Raw genomic sequence first — 27,822 nt, 5'->3', positions numbered from 1 at the left:
GGTCACGTGACGCCTCCCCTGCCTCAGCTCCCGCAGCGCCCTCCTCCTCCTCCTCAGAGACACACTCCGCCAGCAGAGCGGAGGAAGGGAGGGGTTGGGCCTGAGGGTCCCCCGCAGAGGCCCAGTCCAGGGGCGGAGGAGCCCAGGTTGCCGTTCTTCTCCCCCAGACAGACACACAGACAGACTCACTCACTCTCTCTTAGTCTCTCTCTGACTTACTGGCCGGGAGCGCGAGCGAGCGAAGGCGCGAGCGGGGAAGGGGCGGGGCGTCTAGCAGCGAGGGAAGCGCGCGGAGGAGGGAAGGAGGGGGCGGGGCCTGGTAGCCATCTTTGGAAGGGAGGTGGGCGTGGCTTCCTCTTTGGAGGCAGGGTGAAGCTGAGGGAGACCTGTGTGGGCCTTTCCTCCTCCTCCAAACAAACAGCCTTCAGTTATATACCCCTTCATACTGAACTAACAGTACTGTAGTTTACTGTGGCACCAGACCTGTACTTTACCATGGCACCTGACAGAGAAGGCTCAATATCTCACTAAACTACACTTCCAATGACTCCCTAGCGTTGAGCCAGGGCAGTTAAAATGGCCTCAGACTGGGTCATTCTGCGGTGTGTTTTGGACCCAGGCTGGTTATCTGGAATGGGGGCTGCTGCCACACTGCTGGAAAAATCCACTTTGATGCCGCTTTAGCTGCTGTGCTCAATGCTTTGTAGTTTTGTGAGACATTCTTAGCCTTCTCTTCCCAGAGGGCTTTGTTGCCTTCTGCGCTGCAACACAGCAAACTACAAATCCCAGGATTCCATGCCACTGAACCACAGCAGTCAAAAGTGGCGCCAGGCTGCATTATTTTAGCTATGCAGATGCGGTCTGGGTGGGGAACTGTCAAAAAGCATACAAAATCCTCCCGTGTGATATTTAAAAGCTATTTTGTTGTAGCCTATGATACCTGCTGTTTGGGGCCACCACTTACTATCTGTCTTCCAGTGTACAAGGGCCCAGCACTAAATTTGGCCCCGTTGGCTGCAGTTGCTTCTTTCTTTCCTGGAAATTCTCCATTGACCAGCAGCCAGTAATTTCAGTAGCACAGCTTCAGTACAAAGTGTGGTCCCCCTTTAGATCCCAGCCAGGCTGCATCAACACTGGAGAAACAACCCATTTTGGCCCCACTGTAACTCTTTTGTGTGGCTCAAGGCTATGGAATTCTGGGAGTTGGAGTTTGTTATGGGGCCCAGAGTAGGCAGCATGATGATGCTCCGGCAATGCAGAACTCAGGTGCCACACACTGCAGGAGCACAAAAGAGTCACCGTTGTGGTGGAAAGTGGCTTTTTTCTGCCCCCAAAAGGAGTGGCATTTTGCCACTTATTTTGGGGCCGGACAAATGCCGGATTGGGGCCACGGCGTGCGGTTGCCGCAGCACGGATCCAGCGCTCAAAGGGGCGGTATCAATCTTGAGGTTTGTCTATTACAGCTCTCCACCAAAAAGCAAAATGATATGTTGTCCAATGTTGTTCCAAATCAATTATAATTTGACACCGTCATCAGGGTGAGGATAGGAAATCTCCAAGCAAACATTTTCCAAATACAGTACATTCATTTAAATTAGGTGAACAAGCAGCAAACTAATAGGTATATATAGAAGGGCATACAATAAACAATAAAATGGTAGATAAGCTTCGCCATGCACGAATGAAGAAACCTTATCTTCACACACATGCTTTTCTAGATCTACATCATTTCTGACTCATTGAAAGGATCTTGGGTTTATGAACATTTCCCTGTACCAGCCCACAGTCAACTAACTGTCATGAAAAGCCAAGAAAAGTGACTAAGAAAATTTCCCTTGAGTTGGGTTTACAAATTTGTGGTACTACTGTTGGAAAAACCTCTTTGTAACAGCTCAGTTCACCATTCAGTGGTTTTTGGACTGACTGGTAATGCTGCCTAGGGCTGTTGGAAGTCTGACATAGTCTGTGGAACCACCATTTGCCCACCCCAGTTTATAGCTTTAAAGAGTTAGCCACTAACCCGTGGGTGTTTAAGCCAATTCAAAGCCCAAAATTGGTCCCTTATGTTCCTTGTGCCTTGCTCCAGTCAATAATATGATTAACACTTTTTGATCAGAAAACATGCAGGGGTAGTTGTGTTGGACATTTAACAAATGCAAACAAAAATCCATCAGTTATACCTTTATTGGCCAAAATGCACAATAGACTTGTTGCAAGTTTTCGAAGCTCCATGGGCTTCTTCATTGGGCAAGATGTTACAAACCAAGCAGAAGGGGAAAAAACAATTGGAGATGTTTGTCAGATGCCTTCATATTGTTTTAGTCCTTAGTAAAGATGATATACTGTGGAGGATATATTTTGTGCAGGCAGGCTCTTCCTTCTGGCCATGCAGCAATAGGGAGATTTTCAAAGTCCAGGAAATTTAAAGTCCATTTGCATCTCAAGAGGGACCCTTGTTTTGCAATCCAGTATGTTGGTCAGGTCTGTGTATCTGGTATCTTTTCAAGGGCCTCACACCGAATGCACTGTAATTCTGTTACAAGATACTGAATGAGGTTATAGTTACATGATACATTTAAATCTGCTTGAGGTTTGTCTGTTACAACTCTCCACCAAAAAGCAAAATGATATGTTGTCCTAGGACAGAAACAGAGATCTCTGCAGAGACCAACAGTATAACTGTTCCTTCCAAATCAATTATAATTTGACACCACCATCAGGTGCAGATAGGAAATCTCCAAGCAAACATTTTCCAGATACATTTATTTAAATTAGGTGAACAAGCAGCAAACTAATAGGTATATATAGAAGGGCATACAATAAACAATAAAATGGTAGATAAGCTTCGCCATGCACAAATGAAGAAACCTTATCTTCACACACATGCTTTTGTAGCTCTACGTCATTTCTGATTGTCATTGAGAGAAAGGATTTTGGGGTTATGAAAATTTTACAGAAAATATCAACAGTGTGTACTGAGGCACTGTTATGTTCCATGTGATGGTCTCAGTTGGGTAGTGGTCTCGGCCAAGGAGAAGTCTACTATGCATAGTCCAGGTTCCTTTAAGGGGAGCAAGGCACCATGACATAAAACAGAGACAAGGATCCAATGGCGCACTCGTGACGTAAGTGATGCACAACTGCGTGCATCACTTACATCAAAATGGCGGCACCCAAGTACATGGGACACCGCCATTAGTCCCCCGTTGCACTGTGCTAGGGTTAGGGCATGGTCCCTAACCCTAAAATCGATGGCAGCATGGCACTTTGGGACCGTCTGTCCCGCACAAATGTTATGGAATTCTGGGAACTTTAGGGTTTATTTTAGACATTTGGGTGCATTACAGACTGCCCAAAACGGGCGGTCTTGCGCCACTGCCGGTTGTTGCAGCACGGAGGAGCCCCAGCATCCAAACCACGCAGCTCCTCCCCGCTGCAAATAAGAAGCGTCAAAATGGGCTTCTCTTTGTGACGCAGTTATGATGCCACGAGGCGCCAATGGCACACTCACGGCATCATATGTGCTGTGCAACATGCGGACACAAAGCGCCCGCTACGTCAAAATGGCGCCTCCCGTGTGGAACAGGCACTGCCATTTTGTACAGACTCAGTCCATATTAAGGTTAGGGGTGTCCGGAAGGGACGCCTCTTTCTAACCCTAGTATGGACCCAGTCCGTACTTTATGCCCGTCTGTAATGGGCCTTGGACTTCTGGTGCTACAATAAACTACAGTTCCCAGGATTCCCCAGGACTGACCAAGACAATTAAAGTGGTCTCAAACTGAATTATTTCTGCATTGTGTTTTGGACCACAGTCATTTTTAGAGGGTATTTCATTTACCTTTTAGAACTAGAAGGGGTTTAGGGGAAAAAACAAAAGAAACTGCTGAAACTTTATTGTGAGAAAAGGGAATACTGTAAGTACCACTTTAGAACACATTTTACAGTCAGCCCTCCACATTTATGGTTTTGAATTTGGTGGATTTGATTATTTGATTATTTTGTGGTTTTGATTAATATCTTCTCTCTAGGAATCTGTAGGTCCTCCAGCACAACTCTGCCAGAGATTGACCATAGAGTTGTGCTGGAGAACCTAGAAGTTCCTAGAAAAAAAAACACTGCTTTAGGCATTTGTAGGCCCTTCTGTAATCCTGTGATTAACCTCTGGTAGATGTTGACCATAGAGTTGTACTGGAGGACCTAGAGATTCCTAGAGAGTTATTCTCTCAGGTAAAAAGAATAGTGTTGTTTTTTTATTTTCAGTTTTTCCACATTCATGGGGGTCCTTCACCCCAACCCCAGCAAATGTGGAGGGACCACTGTATATAACCCATCACAAAAGACAGGACCATTAGATCTAAATAGATTTGCAATTAGAAGAAATTCAAAGGGGATTTGTAGTAGCCATGGTAGCTAAATATGACTGTTAAGGGGGAGTCAGGGTTATATAGGAAGGCTGGGAAAATCAGTCAGGAAAAAGCCCTCTGCAAAGACATATTGCTGACACTAACATGGGCCTTAACAATCCAGTCCTATAGTAAGTTACTTAAAAAATAAGTTCTACTGTATTTAAATTAGTTTATTCCTAGCTATGTATGCATAGGGGTACAGTACAGTCTGAGTGTTTCTGCAGTCAAATTATGCTGTGTCTGCTGTCTGACCACTATTCCTTAGGGCTTTCTAAACTTTGTAAGATTTTTCTTCCACTTTTAATAACATCAAGCTCTTATTACCCATCATAAAGTATCCAGAAAAGGTCACAAAAATTCTTCCTCCATAGATCACTTTTAAGATACTTATGTCATTAGGATCTCTTTCAGAATTTCCTTCCACTGGAGGATGCCCAAGCCATAACTTGTACCAAGTTTCACATTAGGATAGGCTTTGGTTTTTTTGTCGTTTGTTTTTACTTTTATTGTTGCTCAGAACATTAAAAAGTTGTTTTTTTAAAGGAGAAAGATTTCACTTTCCAGCTACAAAGCATGTAATTTACATCAATCATATCAGAATTTCAATAGTTCTGGTGTGTCATTTAAATACAGACATTATGTCAAAATGAAGTTCCTGTCTGGGGAGAGACTGCAGCTTCTGAGAAAGAGTTTATAGAGCACTTGAGGAAAACACAATAGGAGCCTGGATAAATCTATCACACCAGAGAAATCCTCCTATCCTGTCCACAAAGTCATTCCAAGAGCATGAGCTGTATTTACATGAAATGCTTGTGGTAATTTAGTATGACTTCAAAGACCTAGTAGTAGGAGAATATGCACACCTTGAATGAGGATCACAACACTCATTACCAATAGTTGATATATTCTTTAAGTACGGTATTCCAGATGCATTAAAATAAGAAACCATCCATACTTTTGTAAAAGCCACATCTAATAATGAATCGGACTACAATGGGATAACCATTTCTTTTTTCCTGCCAGACAATCAAAGCAAATGCCATTTTTTTAAATAAACAAATTATTTTGTCTTTCTGTTTCTATCTGTGTCTGAACTGTGGAGTCCTGGTTTATATTAGAGAATTATCTTTTTCCTTCTTTTTGATAGTGAACATTCTGTCACTAATATTTCTGCCTATCTTGTCCAGAATCAGAGAATCATAGAGTTGGAAGAGACCACAAGGGCCACCCAATCCAACCCCATTCTGTCATGCAGGAACTCTCAAAGCATCCCCATTGACAGATGGCCATCCAGCCTCTATTTAAAGACCTCCAAAGAAGGAGACTCCACTACACTCCGAGGAAGTGTGTTCCACTGTCGAACAGCCTTAACTGTCAGGAAGTTCCTCCTAATGTTGAGGTGGACTCTCTTTTCCAGATATTCACAGTGCTTAGTATGGGTGAAACCAAAAATATCCTGTCATCAACTAACCTTATATGAATGTCTCCAGATGTTTCCTCCTCTATTCTATCTCAAGACATTATGCAGACACTAGTGCCAAGATTTGTCTGCAGTGTACCTCTGACTGTAGCCAATGGCAGTGGAATCAGGACTGTCTTTTGTCTCCCCGGCTCCTATTGCAGCTCTCTTTGACACCAGAAAACTCATTCCAGGGGTTTTCTAGCCCTCTAGAGCAGGTTTTAAAGATGTACTAGGACCTGGAGGTAGGAGGTGTTGATTCCCATAGAAGTTTACTATTTATTTATTTAATTAATTTATATGCTGCCTTTATCTCCAGAGGGACCCAAGGCAGCTCACATACAAGATATTTAAAATCTCAGTAAAATTCAAAACAATTCAAAACATCTACGCACAATATAAAACCACATAAAATATATACAAAAGCTAAAAACATAACTAAAAGTCTACCTGCTCCATAAAATCTGCCCTCCTATACATTGTGTACCAAATGCTTGTCTGCATAAAAACATTTCTACTTGCCCACGAAAGGCCAGCAGAGAGGGGGCCAGCCTAGCCTCCTGAGGAAGGGAGTTCCAGAGGGTGGGAGCAACCAACCAGAAGGCTGTCTCTTCACCAAGCTAGCCTGTGATGTTGGCAGGACCGAGACAAAGTCTTCTCCTAAAGATCTTAGAGTTCTAGTAGGTTTGTATGGGGAGATACAGGGGCTGTACAGATTGCCCCTAAGGGGTGGCAGAAGGCCACGCCTTTCCTGGCCAGATCGGGGCCATGGCAATCTCATGCCACAACCCCAATCCAGCCTCTGGAGGGCACAAAAAGGAGTCACAAAAAGCTACTCCTTTTGCACCCTCCAAAGGGTGCCATAGCTGTGGCAGTGTGGCTGTATGGCACCCGTTTGTGTTGCATCATCTTGATGCAGCACCGGAGTTGCGCCATGATGCCCATGGGGCAGAGTTACGGCATCCAGCATCAGGACACTGCACCCTGACTCTGCCCATAGGCTGGCACAAAGTGCCAGTCTGTACAGAGCCACAGTCTCCCAAACAGTCTGGACTTAAGTCACGCAGAGCTTTATACTCAGCCTATTACATCAAGATGGTCAGGATCCCTCCCCCGCACCCACCACTGTCTTTACATTTTAAAATCTTGACTGCTTGAATGAACTGGAGATCTCAAAATGTTTGTCTATATTTTTCTTGCCCTTTTGTTTAGCCTAATAAAGTTGTTACACTGATAGGATTTTTTCTTCTTCTGGATTACATAGTTTATCTGCTTCACAGGAACAGTCTTTATCTCTAGGATGAAGAGTTAGAGACATTTTCTCAATGTAATTTTAATGTACAGTACTTTAAAAAAGAAATCTGGCTAAGTAGCAAAATCAGAGGTTGGCAATTGCAGCAGGGGGGGGACGCACAGAGGCTGCTGAAAGGGCCCCCAAACAAACAAAATATAATGGCTGCAAGACCCATGTCTGATTTTGAAAAACAGGGTGCTTTTCTTGCAAGCTCTTTAGAAAGTGAATTATCTCTTCTAAGAGAAGTGATGTGCATGAGTCAACGCACAGGTGCACGCATACCCACACCATTCCGCCAGGAAAAGGGCACTCTGGGAATTCAGGGGAAGTTGAAAGCCAGATAAACAGCTCAAGGGGTTTGTGTGCAGCCCCAGGGCTACACTTTGCCCATCTCTGACCTAGATAGATATGTTCCACGCAGATATTCATTTGCAGAGCATATGAGCTTCAAATGCTTGGTTTTCTTTATGGAGTAAATTTTGATGTCCTATAGCATTGTGACCTGATGACAATTCTGTATAAGATGTTGCCCCACCAGAAGTGCATTAATTGAATGGAAACATTATAATTTTTAAAAGGCACATGAGCAAGCTATAAAATGAAAAAGTGCCAGCTAGAGTCACTGATAATAAATTTTCTGGTAAATTTATTTTTTGCAGACAAGGCTATATTGCAGCCTAATGGAGAAAGGGAAGACACCAATACTAACAGATGGCATTGCAAGGCTGGATAGTAGCTCAAAACATTTTAAAGATATTCTTCCCAAAGATTCTACAAATAAAAATTAGCAGTCAGTATTAGTATGAAATACAGTAGCTATTAAAAAACTTTAAAACTTAAAAAAAAATTCCATTAAAAATGACAGCCAATGTAAGTAAATATTAAATTAAGAATATATTAATACATATTAATTATTGGATATATTAATAATCAATACATATAAAAGCTTTTTGAGTAAACAATATTATTTAGAAAATCTCACTGTCATGGTGACAATCACCCACCCAACTTCTTCTTTCAGATGGCAGATGTTTGTTGTGAAGGCAACAAACAAAACAGCTTCATTTATATACTGCTTCATACCAAAATAGCAGTGTCTAAGTGGTTTACAACTGTAAGCTAATTGCCCCCAACAATCTCAGTACTCATTTTAGCAACCTCAGAAAGATGCAAGCCTGCGTCAAGCTTGAGCCCTTTTGCTTGGATTGAACTTGCAAACCTATAGTTTTGAGTGTGTGGCTGCAGTACAGGCATTTAACCACTGTACCACCAGGGCAACATGGCACTGCCAAACTTTCTTAAAACCTTTCACTCCTTTTCAATGTGTGCCACCAATTCCATCAATTATGTGGTGATGATGATGATGATGATGATGATGACTATTACACCAATTCTTGTCTGCAAGACTCAGTCTCAAGACTCTCTTAAGTGTCTCCTGCACTATAACTCTCTTTAGATGCCAGCACTCTGGGTTTCAACTTTTCCCCCAGCTTGGCACCAACTATTCTTTGACACCCACTATCTAATGTGTCCCAAACCTAAAAGACTTTTCTTAATGGTGGTAATGTTTTTAATGTGTTTCCGAAATCATTTCAGACAGCTGCTTGTTTCTAGGTATACAGAAGTTGAGAGTCAATGTGATATACTGGTTTGAACATTTGACTACAGCTCTGGACACCAGAGTTCAAATCCCTGCTTGGCCATGGAAACCCATTAGGTGAGGCACTCTCTCAGCCTCAGAGGCAAACGTCCTCTGATGAAATCTTGCCGAGAAACCCCTGTCATAGATTCCCTTAAAATTGCCATAACTCAGAAATGATTTAAAGGAACACAACAACAATATGCAGTACACAACCACCAGCATACAGAAATGGTTCTTAGCTGCTTGAAGTTTAGTCCTGCTCCATTAGTACATCACACAAGCCTTATGATCAGGTGAAGTATGTAGAAGCATCTATTTGTTCAATACCTTTCAATTTTATGATGAGCCCAATAGTTAGTTTGTGACATGTTTTTCTGCCCTTATAACCTCCACTAAGCCACAGCTTTTATGCATTCCACCCCAAAAGTAGGCATGATATTTGATTCTGAAACAGACTGTTTAAATTCTAAGCTACTGCTTTTTATGTTTACTTCTGCCAGCATCACGGTATAGCAGCATGATTACAACAGAAAGGAATATCTGTTAACAAGGTCAAGCTTCATAAATCCACCCAATGTAAATTCAGATTCAGATGCTAATTATATTTGACAACTTTGTTCATAAGATCAGAAAACATTGTCAAATTATATATTTTTTTATAATTTGTGACTTATATTCTACACTATCCACATAATTTAGAGACAAGTCCCATTAGTTTCAACTGAACTTATTCCTGCAGAGCTAGAAAAAGATGTTATGCTCTGATACACTGCCCAAGTAAATTAAAGTACTTGAACTCAATAATTAAATTATTTTTAGAGTTACAACTGTATACTATGTTATGCATTTTATTTTTTAAATCCCTAATTACGGAACTGTGGAAATCATCCTAAACTGTCAGTCATAAAACATCAAGTATGTGTGGTCCTTCTGTTGGCAGGCCTTTTTGTTCAGTCAGGCCTTTTATATTTAACCTAGGTTGTTGTTTACGGGGATGAAAGGGGTTACTTTATTCTCCTTTTCTATTTGCATTTCTAATTGGTTGTTATTTTGTGAAATAGTACTTCTTTGTAATATTCTGGAATAATAACTTTCAAGACAAACTGAAATTATATATTCTTCCCTGCCAATGTTATAGTTTAGGCATATATATTCATATTTTCTGTACATATTGTTTCCTTTTAAATCAATGTTAGCCAATAAATAAATTGCATGTGAACAAAGCCATGGCTAATTGTCAAAAACATTTTGATGTGATGGTAAAATATTAGTACTGTTAAGCTCTTTTTAAAGTCAGTTTTGAAATGTTTTGCTCCATGAGGTCAGCCTTTTCTTGCCTTGTCACAAGCAGCTGCTGGTAAAGAAAGGTTTGCACTGCCTGGCTCCTAACAGACGTTTTACCAGTTATGCTAGTTGTGCAGTATTATCTGTAGGTCTTTAGTAACTTCCATAATAGTCACGGAAATTATTAAATGGTTGTGTGAATGACAGTTTAACAATCTTGTTGAATCAAGAGTAGGCAATGTGTGTGCCCCCCTATTTGTTGAAACAGCGTACATTGAGGGCTCATGGGAGTTGTAATCCTGATATATCTAAAGGGTCATGTGATAATGCCTTTCTGGAAACGGCAGCTTGAATACTGTCACCTCTGTATACTGTCACACTCCAAGAAGCTCCATGTGTACTTGTCCCTGATATATAGGTTAGGATGAGAAATGGTTGTCTATGATTACCCCAATTTGAACCTTCATTTCTTTGCTCTAAATACAACATCTTTTGTAAATGAACCAGTGGTCTACACAATTGCTTGGTTACATAAAGTATGAAACCATATTTCAAATATAAATAATGTTATTTTGTAATTGGTTATTTGACATGAAACACTCTCCATGTTGCATCCACTGCCCATTGTGTGATGTAATAGCTATAGCTGAGAGACTATGGACATGATCTAGCCAGAGCAAACCAAATTAAAGTGTCAGCGCTAATTATGTGATTAATAGGAATTAATTGTTTCCATTTAAATTTGATTGTGACTTACTTTGACTTCATTTTGATCATGCCCTGTGTGGTAATCTACCATTTGCAAGATAACTAAGGAATCTTTTGTTGCGTCCAAATAGTAAATCAATGAGGCAAGATCAAAGTCCCTAACATGACTGCCAGAATATTGACTGTTCAGAAAGAGCCATGTTTCAGTAGTAGTTCCAGTTCTGTTTTAAAAAGGAAGGCAGGGAGGGAGGGAGGCAGGGAGAGGGAGAATGTAGGAGAGGAGTCTGAGGCATCTTTAAGAGTACAATGTATTTCAGCATGACCTTTTGTGAATTAGGAGCTGCTTCCTCAGTTGATGCAGTGCAGTGTTCTGGCCTCAGCTATAAATGCACACAGTTCTATAGTTTTGGGTGTGGAATCACAGTGAAATGGGACACAGCAATGGACAATTGCCTTACTAGTCATAAACCTTCAAGAAATTGGTTTAGCATAAACAATAGCACCATCTGTTCACTAACAAAAAGATCTGATAAACTGTTAATTATCTTCAAAATGTGCCATCAGTTCAATTTCTCCACAAGATATTTCTATTGAAGACCAAGCCTCGTAACACCAGGCATAAAGGTAGCTATTAGTGATTCCATGCCATTCTGACAAAAAACACAATTATCTAACATCTGAATATTTGGTGCTTTTCAGAAATCTGGCTCTAGACAGGTTCAGGTTGTATGAACTGAACGTTGGCAACTCATTATTAGAAAGACTACTGGATTATGGTGACTAGGGGTTGTGGGGGATGCAAACTGCACTGGGTGACACCTCAGAGGGGGATGTCACCCAGAGGGGTGGTACATCAGGTGCAGATACTAGGCAAGCAAGAAAGGGTGTTGTGTCAATTTCTCGCTTGCCCAGCAGCCACACCTGAGCTCAAATTGACCTTGGGGGCCTGAACAGTTGTCACTTGTTGATGGTCAACAGCAAGGAGGGAGACAGCCTAGGTCTCTGGGGGGGGGGGGGGATCCAAAACTTTGCCAAAGCCACCAAGAAGGCCTTTCCCAAGTTCCTACCTTTGAAGGTGGTGAGACTGAGGAAAAGACCTCCTCTGAAGTTCTGAGAGCCCAGGCAGGCCCATATAGCAAGATACGATCCTTCAGATAGCCTGGATCTGAGCCATATAGAGTCTAATAGGTCATAACCAGTTCTGAATTAGGCTGGAAACAGACTAGCAAACAGTGGACTGTTGCAACAAAGGAGTTGTATTAGTGTTTATCACAAGGAGGTTTTTGCAGCTCAGATCCAGGGTGACTCCTGGTTCAGCTATGCGAATTCATGTTATAACGTGAATGTTTTATCACACCTGGTTACCCTTCCTTCCTTCCTTCTGAATTGAGGGGGGATCGAATCCAAGGGAAGTCACGTGATGTGGATTCAAGTGGAGTGAGTGCAAATTGTATTACCACACCGGTGGGATTCAACAATTCAAATTGACACCCTTGCACATGCTCAGTGGGAGTCTGAAAGCATCATGACCTTGTACGTTTCTGGGGTGAAAAGCAGTGCAAGTTCTTGTTCCCAGTTTCGCGTAATTGCGTGAATATTTGCCTCGTGATTATTTCTGTGTCTTCTTCATCCCCCTTTTTATTTTCCCTTCCATTTCAGCAATTTCAACACACACACACACACACACACACATAGAGAGAGATGTACATACATATCTGTATATTCATATTCACGCACATACACATGGGGGGAAATTGCAACATTGCATCATGGGAAATTTGCAACTCAGGGGGGTTGTGGTGGTGTACCAGAGCAGAAGCAAAGTTGCATTCCACACCAGACCAATTCGGGGTGAAATTGACGTGAGCTTGGAAGCAATTTCTGTGAATTCACTTTTTTGCAAATTCATCTAAATGAGGAGTCACTTTGGAATGACTGCGGAAGCGCCATGGAAGGAGCCCCCATAGAAAGGAATCATATTTGATAACACATCATGTTATCGCATGAATTTGCTTAGTTGGACCTGCATTCAGGTCAGATCTGAGCTGCAAAAAGCTGCAAAAACCTCTGTGTGATAAGGCTCAAAGTTGCTAACAATCTGGCCACATTTTCTAGGCCAACTGAAGTTTCTGAGCACTTTTCAAAGGAAGATGCTTACACGAATACAAATTAAGGCCCGGTACATACCTGTAAAATGGTTCAGGCTGGCAGCAGCCTTTTTTCTGCCGGAGGGAAGCCGCAGCCGCCAAACCACGTGGCTTCCCACCAGCGGAAAAAGAACCTGCAAAAAGCAGGTTCTTCTCAAGCCACTGGTGCACTCATTATGTAACCGCCGTGCAGCGCTGTGCAGATGCCGCCTGGCGCTTACGTAACAATGGCGGCACCCATGTATACAGGGCGCCGCCATTGTTATGCCCGCATCACGTGCAAGGGTTGTGGTGAGTGTGGGTGCTCCGCCCTCCAGGCAACCCTCACGTGACGAGGGCATCAGAAAGGCCCATCTGTTCCAGGCCATAATTAAGGTGTGCATCATTGTGGTCAGATGAGTTATTGCCAACTTTAACCATACAAATGTATTCCTGACCAGAAAAGAAAACTGATCCTGCAGGTTGAGGGCTGAATCCAGGGATAAATCCAAGTTCTGAATTGAGTCTTTCGTGAGAGTGAAACAGGCTGAATCCATATTCCTCAAACTGCCCTTAAATCCCTTCCTTTGAGGTCTTTAAGCAGAGGCTGAATGGCCATCTGCTGGATATGCTTTGATTGAGAGTTCCTGCATGACAGAATGGGGTTGGACTGGATGGCCCTTGAGGTCTCTTCCAACTCAATGATTCTATGATCACCAGGAGTATATGTGTCTTCTCTGGATTAAGCTTTGGCATGTTTGCCCTCATCCAGTCCCTTACTGACAACAGTAATATGCATGTAAACTAAGTGACAGGAATGGATTGTGTGGTAGAGAGTGAATTTGTATAGGGACGATGATTGGTTGAAAGTGAGAAAGAAGGGAAGTGTTGTGGTAAGAGTGGGAATGGGAGAGGCTGGCATTGCCTTTTGGCTGCCAGTGACCCCCTTGCCTCTTTGTAATTTTGATCTGACATTTGACACTGCAACTTGAATGACCGCCAAAAATACTCTACCAAATTCTGAGGCATGTAGTAGAATCACAGAATCCTAGAGTTGGCAGAGACCCCAAGGGCCATCCAGTCCAACCCCATTCTGCCATGAAGGAACTCTCGATCAAAGCATCCCTGACAGATGGCCATCCAGCCTCTGTTTAAAAACCTCCAAAGAACAATGTATGTCATGAGCTATGGTTTACAGAAAGACAGACACATAGTTTCTCTTATTACTGCATATAGGTTTCATCATTATGAGTCAGAGAAATTCAAAATATAGAGTATACAAATAGTTGTTTCTTTCTGAGTATGGATTTTAGCATAGAAGGTAGTGCACATTTTAGTGCAGGGCTGAGAAATGTGGCTCTCCAGTTGTTGGACTGCCATCCCCCTGATCCCTCATCTCTGGCCTTGCTGGCTGGCATTAATAGGAGTTGCAGTCCAGAGGCATCTGGAGGGCCACACCTTCCCCATCCTGGTTCTAGTGAATGGCACACAGATGTAACATTGACCTTTTTTTCCTTTTAAAAATCATCTTAATCTATTTTATAACTCTAAAACAGTGGGTCCTAGTTAAAAAGAAAAGTTGGAGTAAAAGTCTAACTTTTTAAAAAGTTCACTCCACTTATATATACAGTACTATCTAAACAAAGATAAAAGAGAACACTTAAAAGAATGTCAGTTAAAAAGCATCCAATGTGACAGAGCTCCAATATCTCTTAGAAGACACTTTGTTTAAAATGTCATTAAACTTCACTAATGGACTTTTATTTTGCTAACTAGTCCAAGTGAAGTATTTAAAAATCCCAGTGATTTAAACGGATCCACTGAAATCATCAGGATCTAAAAGTGTTTCAACATGGATTCCCATTGCCTGCTCCTATTGCAAATTTCTGTGTTTTGCCATTATCTTTTGCATCTTCTGTTCAAACTGTTGAAGAAATTCCTCTGACTCATAGGATGGCCAGAATTTCTTGTGCCACAGCTGAGTTGCAAGAACATTACATCCAGTGCCCTTGATTATATCTTCATTAGATAGCTCCAATTTCTTATCTACAGTATATACCTCAAATAGAACACTTTTTAAAAGCTTACCCTATGCGCCTTTTAGCCATAACTATCACTCACAAGACTGAAACATTTAGCAGACACGTATCTTTTCAATCTACAGCCATCATTCATACTTTACATCTGCAGTCCTGAACACTCATGCAAGTGTATCCCATTGAAATCAATGCGACTTACTCCAAGGAAAAACATTTAGGCTCAGATGTACAACAATTTTTAAAGTCTAACCCTATCAGAATATTCAACGTATTAATGTCCTAAATTGTAACTCTTTCTAGGGTTTAGTCAAGATCTTTTTAACTGTGTACAGTTTCAGTAGAGAGAAGCCCCCCCCCCACCAAAAAAAAAGAGTGAAGGTCATTTTGCCAAAATCCTAAACTTTGTTGAGGTATGAATGGAAATTCCACATTTAAATGACAGCAATTTATTTAAGTACTCTGTTAGTTTCCAGTGTGTGTATGTGTGCCTTCAAGCTGCCTGTCTTTTCATGGCATCTTCATGAATTTCAGAGGGCATTGTGAGGCAAGAAATAGTCAGAGGTGTTGTTTTACCAGCTCATTCCTCCGAATATAGCCTAGCATACCTGGTGGTATTGGTTGGCAGTCTCCCATTCAATACTAACCAGAACTGAGCCTACTTAGGCCAGGACATAGCCAAGGGGGGATCTTGGGGTCCAGACCCCCCCCCTTCCATTAGAAAAATGAATGGTGTGTGCTGCTGTGCCGCCACACCCAAGCCCCATTATAATGGTGGCACTTAGTCTGGACCCCCCCTTCCTAAAATCCTGGCTACGTTCCTGCATAGGCCTGTTACAGACTGCCAAACAAAGTTGCTTCGGGTCTCTTTGGAGGTATGCTATTTAAATGATGCATGGGCCTAAGACTCCGGAAGCTGCACCAAAGCTGCACTCCAGTGCTTAGGAATGGAGTGTGGCTTTGGCGCGACCTCTGGACTCTTAGGCCCATGCATCATTTAAATAGCATGCCTCCAAAGAGACCCAAAGCAGCTTTGTTTTGGCAGTCTGTAACAGGCCTTAGTTTCCAAGAGCAGACAGGATTGGTGCCTTTAGGGTAGTTAGTTTCCAGTAGCTTCCTTTAGCCTTGAAACTTTTGTTTTTACTTAGTAGGGAAGGTTGTATTTCAGAAATATTTTGCTAACAATAGGCCAGTATTCCACAATCTAGGTAATTTATTGTTAATTTCACTGTCTTTTGTGAACCAGTGCAAGTGCTCTAAATTATCAACTCCCAAACAACAATCCATAACCTGAAACAAAGCAGTGGACAGAATGATTTTTTATAGAAATCTAGAGCGCTTACCCTGGAGTAAACATTTGGCGGGAAACACCGAGGGCCAAGTGGTTGTGTGCCTCCAAGATGTTTCCAATTTACAGCTCCTCTAAAGTGAACCTGTCTTGACAAAAATTGCTCAGAGCAAGTTTGCCTTTGCCTTCTTTCCTCTTTCTGAGGCTCAGAAAGTGTGACTGTCTCCAAGTCAACAAGGGGTTTCCATGGCCCAGTGGGGGGATTCAGACCCTGGTCTCCAGAATCCTAGCCCTGGTCTAACAAAAAATGAGGATGATGAAGATGCTGAAACCACTATACACCTCACTGGGGGGGGGGGGGGGGGAGAATAAATCTTAACTGGGTTTAGAGTGCAAAGGCATAGCCCTGTTGGCCTCAAAAGGGCTTCCAGATCTCTTTGTATCCTAACTGGGCTGTGTTTATTGCTGATTAAGTCACAGAAGAAATAGTGTGTAGGGACCTTGCAGCCCCTTTGAGACTGACTGAAAGGAAGAAGTTGGCAGCAGGAGCTTTCCTAGGCTTCAGTCTACTTCCTCAGTGCATATTATATATTATTTATTATTATATTATTATTAGAGTATCGCACGTTTAGTCTGTGGAATCAGTTATATATAGGAGGATATTGTAGCCCCTTTGAGACTCACTGGAAGAAAGAAGTTGGCAGCAGGAGCTTTCCTAGACACAGATGCATTTATTTTAAGTAAGAAATAGTATCGCAGGCCACTACTGTGTGCTTTCCAAGAGTGGGGGAGGGAGGGAAAGCGGTGTAAGGGAACCCGAAAACAGGGCTGCAAAAAGCACAGGAGAGAGATATCCTGTCACGGACTCCCTTCTGCCTGCCTGCCTGCCTTTGGGAGGCGAGAGTGCAGCTCCCCTGGAGATTCTGGCGCCCTTTCTCTCTCCCTCTTTGAAGGACCCTTCCTCCTTGAAAGCTTAGCTTCATGTCGGCTGAAGCGGGAGCAGGGCGGGCTGGAAAGCCCTGGAAGAAGGGGACTCTTTCCTTCGGAAGCCCTTAGGGCAACTTGAGAGAGTTCTTGCAGCCCCTTTGGACTCACTGAAAGAAAAGAGTTGGCGGCATGAGCGTTGGGACTTCAGTCTACTTCCTCAGACGCATATGATTTGATTATGACTCGAAGTTATAGCCGTTTTAGTCTGTACATGAGTCTGTAGAGAGCCCTTGTCGCCCCTTTGAGACTAACTAAAGGAAAAGTTGGCAGCAGGAGCTTTCCCAAGCTTCAGTCTACTTCCTCACATGCATATTATTATTATTATTATTATTATTTTATTATTATTATTCAAAGACATAGCCCTATTGTGAATGAGTCTGTAGAGAGACCTCGCATCTCGTAGCCCCTTTGAGACTAACTAAAGGAAGAAATGGCAGTATATGAGCTTTGCTAAGTCTACTTCCTCAGAAGCATTTGGGCTTAAGTCATTAGCGATGCAATATAAAACTCTTGAGGAAAGCAGTTTAATTAGGGGGGGAGGTTTGTGGGGTTTTGGGGGCTAGGAGGCCGCGTTCTGGAAGAGTTTCTTCCTGCGTTTCGCCCTTATCTGTGGCTGAGAATGCTGGCTACATTACTTATACCAAACTATAAGTGGTAGGATTCAAAGAGAGAGAGAGAGAGAGAGCCGTGTTAGTCTGTGGAATCAGGACCTAGGCGGTAAATCTGGGCCGGAGGGTCCTGTGGGGGCTCCCCGCCGGCTGAGCCCTTGCTGCTGTGGGCTGAGTGACTGCGCCAGAGGAAAGGCGCCAGTCCGAAAGTCTGTGTTATTGGACTTCGTCAGAAATGCCTTTGCAGATGTAATGACAGACTCCTAGAGTTGGGTTGGCCCTCCAGTCCAGCCCCCTTCTGCCATGCAGGAACTCTCAGTCAAAGCACTCCCTGTGACATGGCCATCCCGCCTCTGTTTAAAGACCTCCAAGGAAGGAGACTCCACTACATCCCAGGAAGGAGTCTGATCCACTGTCCCACAGCCCTCCCTTACTCTCAGGAAGTATAAGATGAGTTCTGCATTTGGATACAAAGAGAAAAGAAAGAGAAGGGGATAAAGAGCCAGCCGAGGTCCACAGACTGAGGCTGTACATGTCTTTGAGTCCCCAGCTCAGGAAGAGCTCCCAGGCGAAGTCTCGGGTGGTCTTTCTGGGAACCTCGGAGGGGGAAACTCCGCCCGCCTTCCCCTGCTGCCGCAAAAGGAGAGCCGGGATTAGCCCCTAAATTCCCAGGAGGGGGGGCCGAGGCCAGGCAGAGAGTCCGGCTGCCCCAAGCCCTGCTGGCCGGGGAAGGCGAGGGGCTGAGGGGAGCAGGGCCCCAGGGGATGGAGCGGGGTTCCCCAAAAAGGCGGGAGACAGGGAAGGAAGGGGGTCCCGGAGACACCGCCAGACCACGGTGAAAGAAAAGAGGACCCTCCCACACCCACAACACACACACACCCTTCGAGGGGAAGCCCTAACCTTGGCGGGAATTGGGGGGGGGGCTTCTTGTGAAGGCGCGCCGAGAGGGAAAGTTTGTGTACCGGCCGCTTATCGTTTTACAATGCCCCCCCGGAAAGGAACCCCTGGCCGCCTCTCCGGAGGAGGGGCTGGCAGCAGAAAGGGCGCCCCATTGCCGGCTTTGTCTCGAGGGACTGGAGCCTGGGAGAGAGGGAGGGGGACGCCATGCCGCCCTCGCCTCCTCCTCCTCCTCCTCCTCTTCCCCCAAGGCCCCCGCCTCAAGGTCCCCAAGGGAAGGTTTGGGACAACCTCCGCAAAGGGGGCACCTGGGGTGCTTTCCCCCCCCGCCCCCCAAAAATAACTTTCTCAGAGGACTTTGAGAAACGGTGCAGTAAAAGTCGAACGTAGTTCTGCTTCCCCTTTTTCGGTTCTGGGGACTGGGCTCCCCGGCCCCCTCTCCCGCTTCCTCAAGGAGCAGCCTCGCCTTCAGGGACCTGAGCAGGGGCCGCTCCTTTTCCCCTTGCCGCCCCCGTCCTCCTAACAAACGTCTGCCTGCTTTTGAGAGCCTCTCCAGGCCTCCCCGACTTCTTGTCGGCCCCGAGGTCTCTTGGGCGCCCTGGGTCCGGAGGGGGCTTGCCCTGGCCTTCCCCGGAGGAGGCTGAGAGAGTGTGACTGGCCCGGGGCCACGCCGGGCTCCCAGCTTAAACCGAGAGGCGGCCGGGAGGGGGCCCGAGGGGAGCCCGGGGTCCCAGGGCCAAAGGGGGGAGCCAAGCACCAGGAGCAGCCGCTGGAGGAGGAAGGAAGGAAGGAAGGAAGGAGGAAAAAGGGGGAGAGAGGAGCGGGGAGCGGACTCGGCAGAGGGGAGGAGAGGGAAGAGAGGAGAAGCCAAGCGGGCACGGCGGGGGGCTGCGGAGGGGCTCCTGCGGCCCTTGGCTTTCCCTGCCCCCCTCCCCTCCCCCTGCCCCCCTCTGTCTAACGCCTGGCTGTTGTGATGCGTGTTCCCGTAGATCCCAGCACCAGCCGGAGGTTCGCCCCCCTTCCAGCAGCCTCCCGCCCGGCAAGATGAGCGAAGTCAGCCCGCGGCGGTCTCCCAGCAGCAGCAGCAGCAGCACTCCCACCCGCAGCATCCGCACCCACAACCCCACAGCAGCAACATCCGCACCCAGAGGCGGCCTCGGCGCCCGGGGCCCCTCCGCGGCAGCTCCGCCCGCACGACAACCGGAGCATGGTGGAGATCATCGCCGACCACCGCGGAGCTGGTCCGCACCGACAGCCCCAACTTCCTCTGCTCCGTGCTGCCCTCCACTGCGCTGCTGCAACAAGCCCTCCCCGTCGCCTTCAAGGTGGTGAGCCCCCGGTCCCGGCCTCCTTTCGGGTCTCTTCCCTGACTGCCTGCCTTCCTTGAACATTGGAAGGGAAACCTCTTCCCTGGCAGATGCCCTCCGTCTTTAGATGCATCCACACTGGAGCAATAACCTCGGTTTGGCACCGCTTTATGTCTGGCTCGAAAGCTATGGAATTCTGGGAGCTGGAGTTTGTTGTGGGCCCAGCCCACAACAAACTCCAGCTCCCAGAATTCCATAGCTTTCGACCAGACAAAGAAAGAAAGTTGGGAGCAGGAGCTTTCATAGTCTCCAGTCTTCTACTTTCTTGATGCATTACATTTCTTTCCAAATGCACCCGAAAGGAGTAGACTGAAGTCTAGCAAGTTTCTTCCTTTTGTACCAAGAGGGATCTTGTAACGCCTTTGGCCGATTTCTTTGCCCCAGTGAGTCTCAAAGCTGCTATGTCCTGATTCCAGACTATTATTACCCTTGAATAATAATAATAATAATAATTGATGTTGAGGTTTCAGTGCGGCATCCATAGTCTTTTGTGGCTTTTTGGGGTGTTCTAGAAGAGTTATTCTTGACGTTCTCCAGCATCAGTGGCTGCCACCTTCAGAGATCTCTGAAGATGCTGGCGAAACATCCGGAATAAACTCTTCTAGAACGTGGCCACATGAAAAACCCACAACAAACCATCGTATATGCCTCTGAGGAAGTCCAGTGAAGTTTATGAAGCTCATGCTGCCAACTTCTTCCTTTCCTGAGTTTCAAAGGTGCTATTAAGTCTCTCCACATCCTGATCCTACAGAGTAACACGGCTATTCTTTGGTTTCTTTCTTTCCGTGTGAGTCTCAAAGGGGCTACAAGATCTCTCCACAGTCTGCTAACAATTACTTCCCAGTATTATTTCATGGGGGGAAAGTAGTCTTTTTGGCCACAACCAGAATGACATTTGACTGCCCCAGTACAGCTTCCTTTGAGCTCATGGGAACCCACCCTCCCCTGCCTTGCCTTGCCTTGCCTTGCTCTCTGGGCTGCTGTCAAGAGCCCTGTGCCCAAGATATTGGCGCATCCTGTAAGAAAAGGAGTGTTCTGCCTCTCCTCGTTAATAGAGTGTCAGCAATGACTGTCCTGAGGTCATCTGGACATCCATAAAAAGGCCACCTAAATTGGGGGGGGGTGTCAAAAGGTGGTTGTTTTTTCTTTCCCTTCTCCTCTCCTTACCTTTGTGCTCCAGGGTTCACCAACTCTCACAAGAACAACATTTCCCACATAACAAACTGACTCTTGTTGTTACATGCACTCATGGCAAATCATAGACTCATAGAGTTTGAAGAGACCACAAGGGTCATCCAGTCCAACCCCCTGCCATGCAGAAACTCACAATTAACAGATGGCCACCCAGCCTCTGTTTAAAGACCTTATGGGTTCCTCTGTTAAAGTAAAAAAAATCCCCCAGCTTGCGTTTGTGAGCCTCCAAGTCCTTCTAGGGTCCTCTGGAGCTGAGAGAGTGTGACTTGCCCCAGGCGGAGCAATGGAGCCTTGCTCCTCAGAGCCTTAGTCCAACACTCAGAGCACTGGACCATGCTGGCTCTCATTAGCCCAGGTAATCTTTTAAACCTCTGTACTAATAATCAGGCTAACCACAACAGCATTTAACATTTACATTTCTATACCACTTAATACAGACCATTCTCTTGCCATTCTCTTGATGACCATTCTCTTGATGACCAGATCCAGCTGCCTTCCCCTTCACATTAGGCAGAATCTTGGGGTGTGCGTTTGTTAAAGCTGTCCTTTCCAGACTGAAAATGCTGGCTTAGATTCCCCTATAATTTACCCATGGCTTCTAAAGCCATTTTAATTGTTATGGCATCTATTTGGTTTTTTTAAGTTACCAACCTAAAACGGGTGGCTGTTTTGGTGTTCCTTTTGATGCTCCGATGTTGCTCTCAGTGCAAGTTTTTCTTTTGATACTTGGGCGTGTCTCTTCAAGGCAATAGGTGTAAAGTTCTGTTTGGAAACTGCCAAGATATACATACATCACCTCCAGGTTTTGTTTTGTTTTTTGCTGATTTTACTGGAGAGAAAAGATCAACTATCCTTTAAAAACAAGTCTTATCAAAAATGGGCTGTAGATTGTGACTAAGGGCCCATACAGACAGGCCAAAGTAAAGCTGCTTCATGTCACTTTGGAGGTATGCTGTTTAAATGATGCATGCATCCTAAGAATCCGGAAGCTGCACCAAAGCTGCACTCCAGTGCTTAGGAATGGAGAGTGGCTTTGGCGCAACCTCCGGACTCTTAGGACCCATGCGTCATTTAAATAGCATACCTCCAAAGAGACCCAAAGCAGCTTTATTTTGGCAGTCTGTAACAGGCCTATGCCTGCATGCCCCTATGGGTTTTCCCAGTGGGTTGTGCTGGACTCCTACTGGAGAGATTAGGGAATTGTTTGCCAAGAAGATGCTTGTTTTGCCAGGGGAGGCACAGAGCCTGGGCTATTAGAAGGCTCACACAGAAGCTTAAATACCACCCAGGTCTAAATAAGGGACATTATTATTATTCATATTAGAGTACTTCCTGCCCACACACTCACCCATCCTTTCTCTCTTGCCCAGGTTTTAAGACCTACCTATATTCCAGACATTCTCTAAAAACGTTTGTCGCCCTAGAAGATACATGGGCCTGTTACAGACTGCCAAAATAAAGCTGATTGGGATCTCTTTGGAGGCATGCTATTTAAATGATGCATGGGTCCTAAGAGTCCGGAGGTCGCCCAAAGCCATACTCCATTCCTAAGCACTGGAGTGCAGCTCTGGTGCAGCTTCTGGATTCTTAGGATGAATGCATCATTTAAATAGCATACCTCCAAAGAGGCCCAAAGCAGCTTTATTTTGGCTATATGTAACAGGCCATGGTAACCTTATCCATGGATTCAGTGGTGGCTTCATCCTCCTCCCCAAATCCCAAAGTTGTGAGAATGTGATGAAAAAAACTTGGGCTGAGGCCCACTCTGCCATATTCTTTTCTACGTCAATGTTTTTAAACACTCTAATATGGTGTGAACAAATAGATGGCTTTATGTAACAGCTCTGAGTTTACTAAGTAAAACTGTGATGTGTGGTTAGCAGACCATGGAGAAGTTCAGCTGAAATCGGTGAAGCCTGTAAATAAAAATGTTTAGGCTCAGGGCATTGGTCTTTCTTCTCCGTAAGTCCAGTTTGAATTCTTCACAAAAGGAGCTTAATCTTCCATGATGCCCGACCAGTGGGATATTTAACATTTCTAATCAAAACCAGGAATGTACGTAGGATAATTTAAACACAACAGCTGAACTATGATAGACTGAAACGTTGCTACTTAAATTTTCCCTAATATTCTTCAACCCTGTCAAATTAGTTTCTGCATATAAAGCATCCTGCTGTGAAGTATCTACTTGACCATTAAGTCTACCCGGAATATCCAACTGGCATTATATTCACTGACAGCTATATGGGTTTACTTTCAAATGAATGACCTTTTAGAAATAAATCCATTTCACACCAAACATACTTTACAAAGGTTTCTTCCAAGATGAATAAATACCATCCTATATATGATGTGTTTTTCTGGGCACAATGTCTAACTTTTTTCAACTTTCGATAGTTTTTTTTTTTAATATTAAAAAAACCCTGAGAAGTACAAGCCATACATAGCTGTGAATCTATTTTGCTGCTTTCAGAAGACCGACAGCTCTTCTGTACTGCAGAAATAAAGCAGTTTGATAGCATTTTAACTGCCTTGACTCCATTCTGCTGAATTTTGGGATTTGTAGTTTGGTGAGGTATTCAGCCTGGTCACTGGTGCCTTTCCAAACTACAAATCCCTGGTTTCTGTAGAATAGAGCTATGGCAGTTAAAGCAAACTGCTTTATATCTGCAGTGTGGGTACACCCTCTGTTCCCAAATAAGTCCATAAACTTTTATCAGTGGCTATTTAGGGGGAAATTTTGCATTTAAAAAAAAGCCAGACAACTCTAGTTATTTACTAGCACTACAACACCACAGTATAAGGAAAGGTCACTGTATCTTCACATTATACAACCGTATTTGCATGCTACGGATAGATCAGGGAATTGTTTCACAGATTTGATCAGTAGTGACACCTTGTTAATTTTTGTTTATTTATACTATATAAAGAAGTATATATAAGACACTTACTACAGTAGCATTTTTGTACTGTTATCAAGTCATCAAATGGAACATGTACAAATAAATGGATGTGGACAGTTAGTTTAGTAAATGTAAAATATCTCTTTATGCTTGTAAATTTTTTTATTATATTACCTTTGTGTGTACATTTTAAAGATTTGGTTCAGAGGTCACCTTGCTAACATTTCAGAACTGAACAGAGTTCAGGAGCCCTGGTGCCTGGGCTGCAGCCACTCAAAACCACAAGGTTGCGAGTTCAAGATCAGCAGAGAGGCTCAAGCTCAACTCAGGCTTGCATCCTTCCGAGGAGGTTGCTAAAATGAGTACCCAGATTGTTGGGGGCAAATTAGCTTACAGTTGTAAACCGCTTAGACACTGAAATGAAGCGGTATATAAATGAAGCTTGTTTGTTTGTTTGTATGTATGTTAATTACAATTAAGTACGATTTTTTGTATCAGTATTACAACTCTGGTGTAGTATACTGATAAAAATTGTAATTAAAAGTACTGAAAATGTCATCCTTACCATCAGCACGACCTGTGAAAAAGTGCTACTAAGAACTGCTCCTTACCTGAAAACTAACATGTTTTGGCAGATTCACAAAGAAAGAACTCCTGGGTTGAGGCACACACAGGATAGTTTTCCAAATGTCTATCTCAGTGTGCTATTTGCAAACTGCATCATGCAGAGTGAAGACAGCGAATGATAGCAATCAGGCAGAAGCCATAGATTTCTCACAGGTTTTCAAGGGACGAGTGCAGAATGCATAGCAGCCTGCAAGTGAGTCCAGGTTAACAGATCCCGCACTAAGCCCCTGGAAAAAAGAAGAAGAAAACTTCCAGTAACTTTTGGATTGTATTGTATGGATGCCCATAGAAATTAAGTTGTTTGAAGAAATCCCATGCCTTTATTCCCTAGGCTTGAACAAGGTATAGAAAGCTAGTTTGTTGAAGCTGTGGAAGCAGTAGTGGAGTGCATGGTGTCTCAGATCTTCCATCAGTGTTTAACAACTTACGATAGGTCTGATCTACACTGCAGAATTAATGCAGCTTGAAACTGCTTTAACTGCCATAACTCTATTCTGTGGAATTCTGGGATTGGTAGTTTTGTGAGCTATTTAGCCTTCTCTGTCAAAGAGCTCTAGTGCCACAACAAACTACAAATCCCAGGATTCCATAGCACTGAGTCATGGCAGTTAAAGCAGTGCAAAACTGCATTATCTCTACAGTGCAGATTAGATCTTAGTTATTTTCAGAAATCTTTAACTGTACATAGTTTATGGGAAACAAACAAACAAGCAAAACCAGAAGCCCAAATGACCCTATCAGATTCCAAAATTCAAGCCATAGTTTCTCCTAATTTCTAATGCGCATAAACACATCTCTTTTAACATTTATATTCTTCCCTTTCGATTTGATTTCTAAGGACTAAATCCATTTGTTAGTCCCATCTGGAGTGGATCCACTGAATCAATAGATATTGTAAAATAAAAATGTTTGTAAATTCGTTTGATTCAGTGATTTTTTTTCTAATTGGGACTAACTGTTACACCTGATAGAAAGGCTAATGCTGGGGGAAAGGGTAAGATGAACCTAGTTTACATTTTTCTGTATATTTATTTATATACGGTTATTCTTTCACTCCAGTCCAGCCAGCACTGTGTCCAGTCATCAACTCACTTGTTATTAGAGTCAATGGGGCCCCAAATTAAGTGGCTATAGTCATCATTATCAGTAAATCAGTTCTCTAATAGTAAATTAGTTCTGTAATTTGTCATTAGGCTAGGAAAGCAGGTGCAGTATAAATAAATGTATCAACAATTGTTTGAAGTAGTAAACTAAAGAAGCAATTGAACCAGTGTGAAGCTCAGTAATACTGCAGTTGTTGAAGGCCTGTCAACTGGTTTAAATATCTTAAGGCTGAAACAGCATGCCAATAGTATTCACAAAGATACTTTTTTTAATCTAACAAAATATAGTTCAGATCTCTATTATTTTAAATTACAGGGAGTCATTACATATTAAACAAAGTATTAAATGTACTTTTGGCTAAAACTAGGTGAGAGGAGTTATTTTTAATAGAGCATGTTTTAAGACAAAGGTAGCTGTTACTATTTTAAAAAATGCATCCTATTTATTGATTTATTTCATTTGTATGCCATCTTTCTCTTACAGTGGAACCCATCCTAGTATAGTTAGTACTTTAAAAATCTTTTAAAAACCATTATCCACTGTTCAAATGATGCCAATTATGGTGGCCAAAGGACTTCAGTTTTACATTTGTAGCTCATATATTCATGGTCCATTTTGGCCATGGTCATTTGGAATCTCCTTAGACTGAATTAGGGGAAGTTCTTTGCTAGGCAAACTAGTTTGTATTTGACCAGACTACAGTAAACCATATGTATATATTAAACCACTTTTCATTTGTGTCTCAGAAAAGTAGTTTGCAAGCATTGCTAAGACTCTGTCTGTTTTTCTTTTTACGCACACACCTTTTGTGTGAAAGTACACAGCAGCTGAAGTATATTTGGAAATTAGATATTTTGAAAAAATTGAAGGATGATATTGTTAAATTCCTTAGTACATCATGACCTCCTCATATCTGGGGGGTGTGTGGGTACATTTTTGGATTTACTGTGGAAATGTGAAACCATGGATAATAGTGAACCCTACTGAAATTAATGACTTCCAGCAGAGGTTGACTATAGAGTTGCACGAGAGGACCGAGAGACTGCAAGAGAGACCATTCTAAGAGAGAACAGTTAAATTGCATAGTGTGAAAAATACTTAAACATGTATTTTTTCATAGGCTCAGTTAACATGTAATATCAAAACTTTTTCTTAATTTTCTTAAAATGGGTTGAATTCTACATTATATTCCAGCATCTCTGTTAATATTGGGACACAATCTTAATTTGAGGGCCCAATTTCCAAATACTGTAGAAACAAAATTTGTGAAGGTTAATCCAAGTTCATTCTATCCAGTTTTATGTTTCCAAACCATATTTGAGGTGGGCAATACAAACCTATGGAGAGGGTTTTGTTTTGTTTTGTTTTGAGGAGAGAGAAATTTGTGAATGGGCAAAGGAGGTGCAGGGTGCCACTGAATCTGTGCCTGCACCTCAGTTTGCCAAGTAGAAACTAATTCATTTGTATTTTGCATTTCATGTCCTCTGCAATTTTACTGGTGAAGTAGGATGGTTTTGTGCATCAGTAGGTGGAGTGAGGGAGTCTCAAGACACTCAGTGGCATGATGGGTTGACTTGTGGGGCCAACATGATCCATGCTTGCATATCACAGGCAGAAAGTGAGCTAAAGCTTCATAATTTGTAAACCTTATATAATTTTGTTAAAAGGACGTCTTTATAAACTAATAGAAGAGTTGTCACCGCCAAAGAGGAAAGAGTTAGTATCTTTCTCTTTAGAAGTGTCTCCTCTGAATGACTGGCTGGAGGAGGTAAGGGACTGGAGGAGGAAAAAGAAATTGAAGCTGAATCCAAACAAGACAGAAGTGCTGACTGTCAAAGGTCCTAACCTGGTGTCAACTAGTCCTGAATGGTGTTACACTCACCTGAAAG

The 27,822-nt window shown here is 43.4% G+C and overlaps 2 protein-coding genes across 4 annotated transcripts in view; one reads left to right on the top strand and one right to left on the bottom strand.

Annotated features, from left to right (window-relative positions):
• The window catches only part of SUPT3H (SPT3 homolog, SAGA and STAGA complex component), a 252,130-nt gene extending 251,824 nt beyond the window's left edge, over positions 1 to 306 (bottom strand). Inside the window, exon 1 of one of the 3 annotated variants that reach the window (XM_042477039.1) lies at positions 220 to 306. The gene's annotated coding sequence lies outside the window, so the exon portion shown is untranslated. Of the gene's footprint in view, positions 1 to 193 lie in introns of all 3 variants that reach the window. The other 2 variants (XM_042477031.1, XM_042477021.1) reach the window with 2 other exon arrangements.
• A 19,405-nt stretch (positions 307 to 19,711) lies between these two features.
• RUNX2 (RUNX family transcription factor 2) overlaps positions 19,712 to 27,822 on the top strand; it is a 170,490-nt gene continuing 162,379 nt past the window's right edge. The window contains 5 exon segments of the mRNA XM_042477000.1: positions 19,712 to 19,748; positions 19,751 to 19,798; positions 19,801 to 19,857; positions 19,860 to 19,968; positions 19,970 to 20,063. Coding sequence (XP_042332934.1) covers positions 19,712 to 19,748; positions 19,751 to 19,798; positions 19,801 to 19,857; positions 19,860 to 19,968; positions 19,970 to 20,063 — 345 coding nt within the window.

This window comes from Sceloporus undulatus, chromosome 1 (genome assembly GCF_019175285.1).
Source record: "Sceloporus undulatus isolate JIND9_A2432 ecotype Alabama chromosome 1, SceUnd_v1.1, whole genome shotgun sequence".
NCBI lineage: Eukaryota > Metazoa > Chordata > Lepidosauria > Squamata > Phrynosomatidae > Sceloporus > Sceloporus undulatus.
The sequence above is the reverse complement of the archived record's forward strand: the minus strand, read 5'-3'. Positions and strand labels throughout refer to the sequence as shown.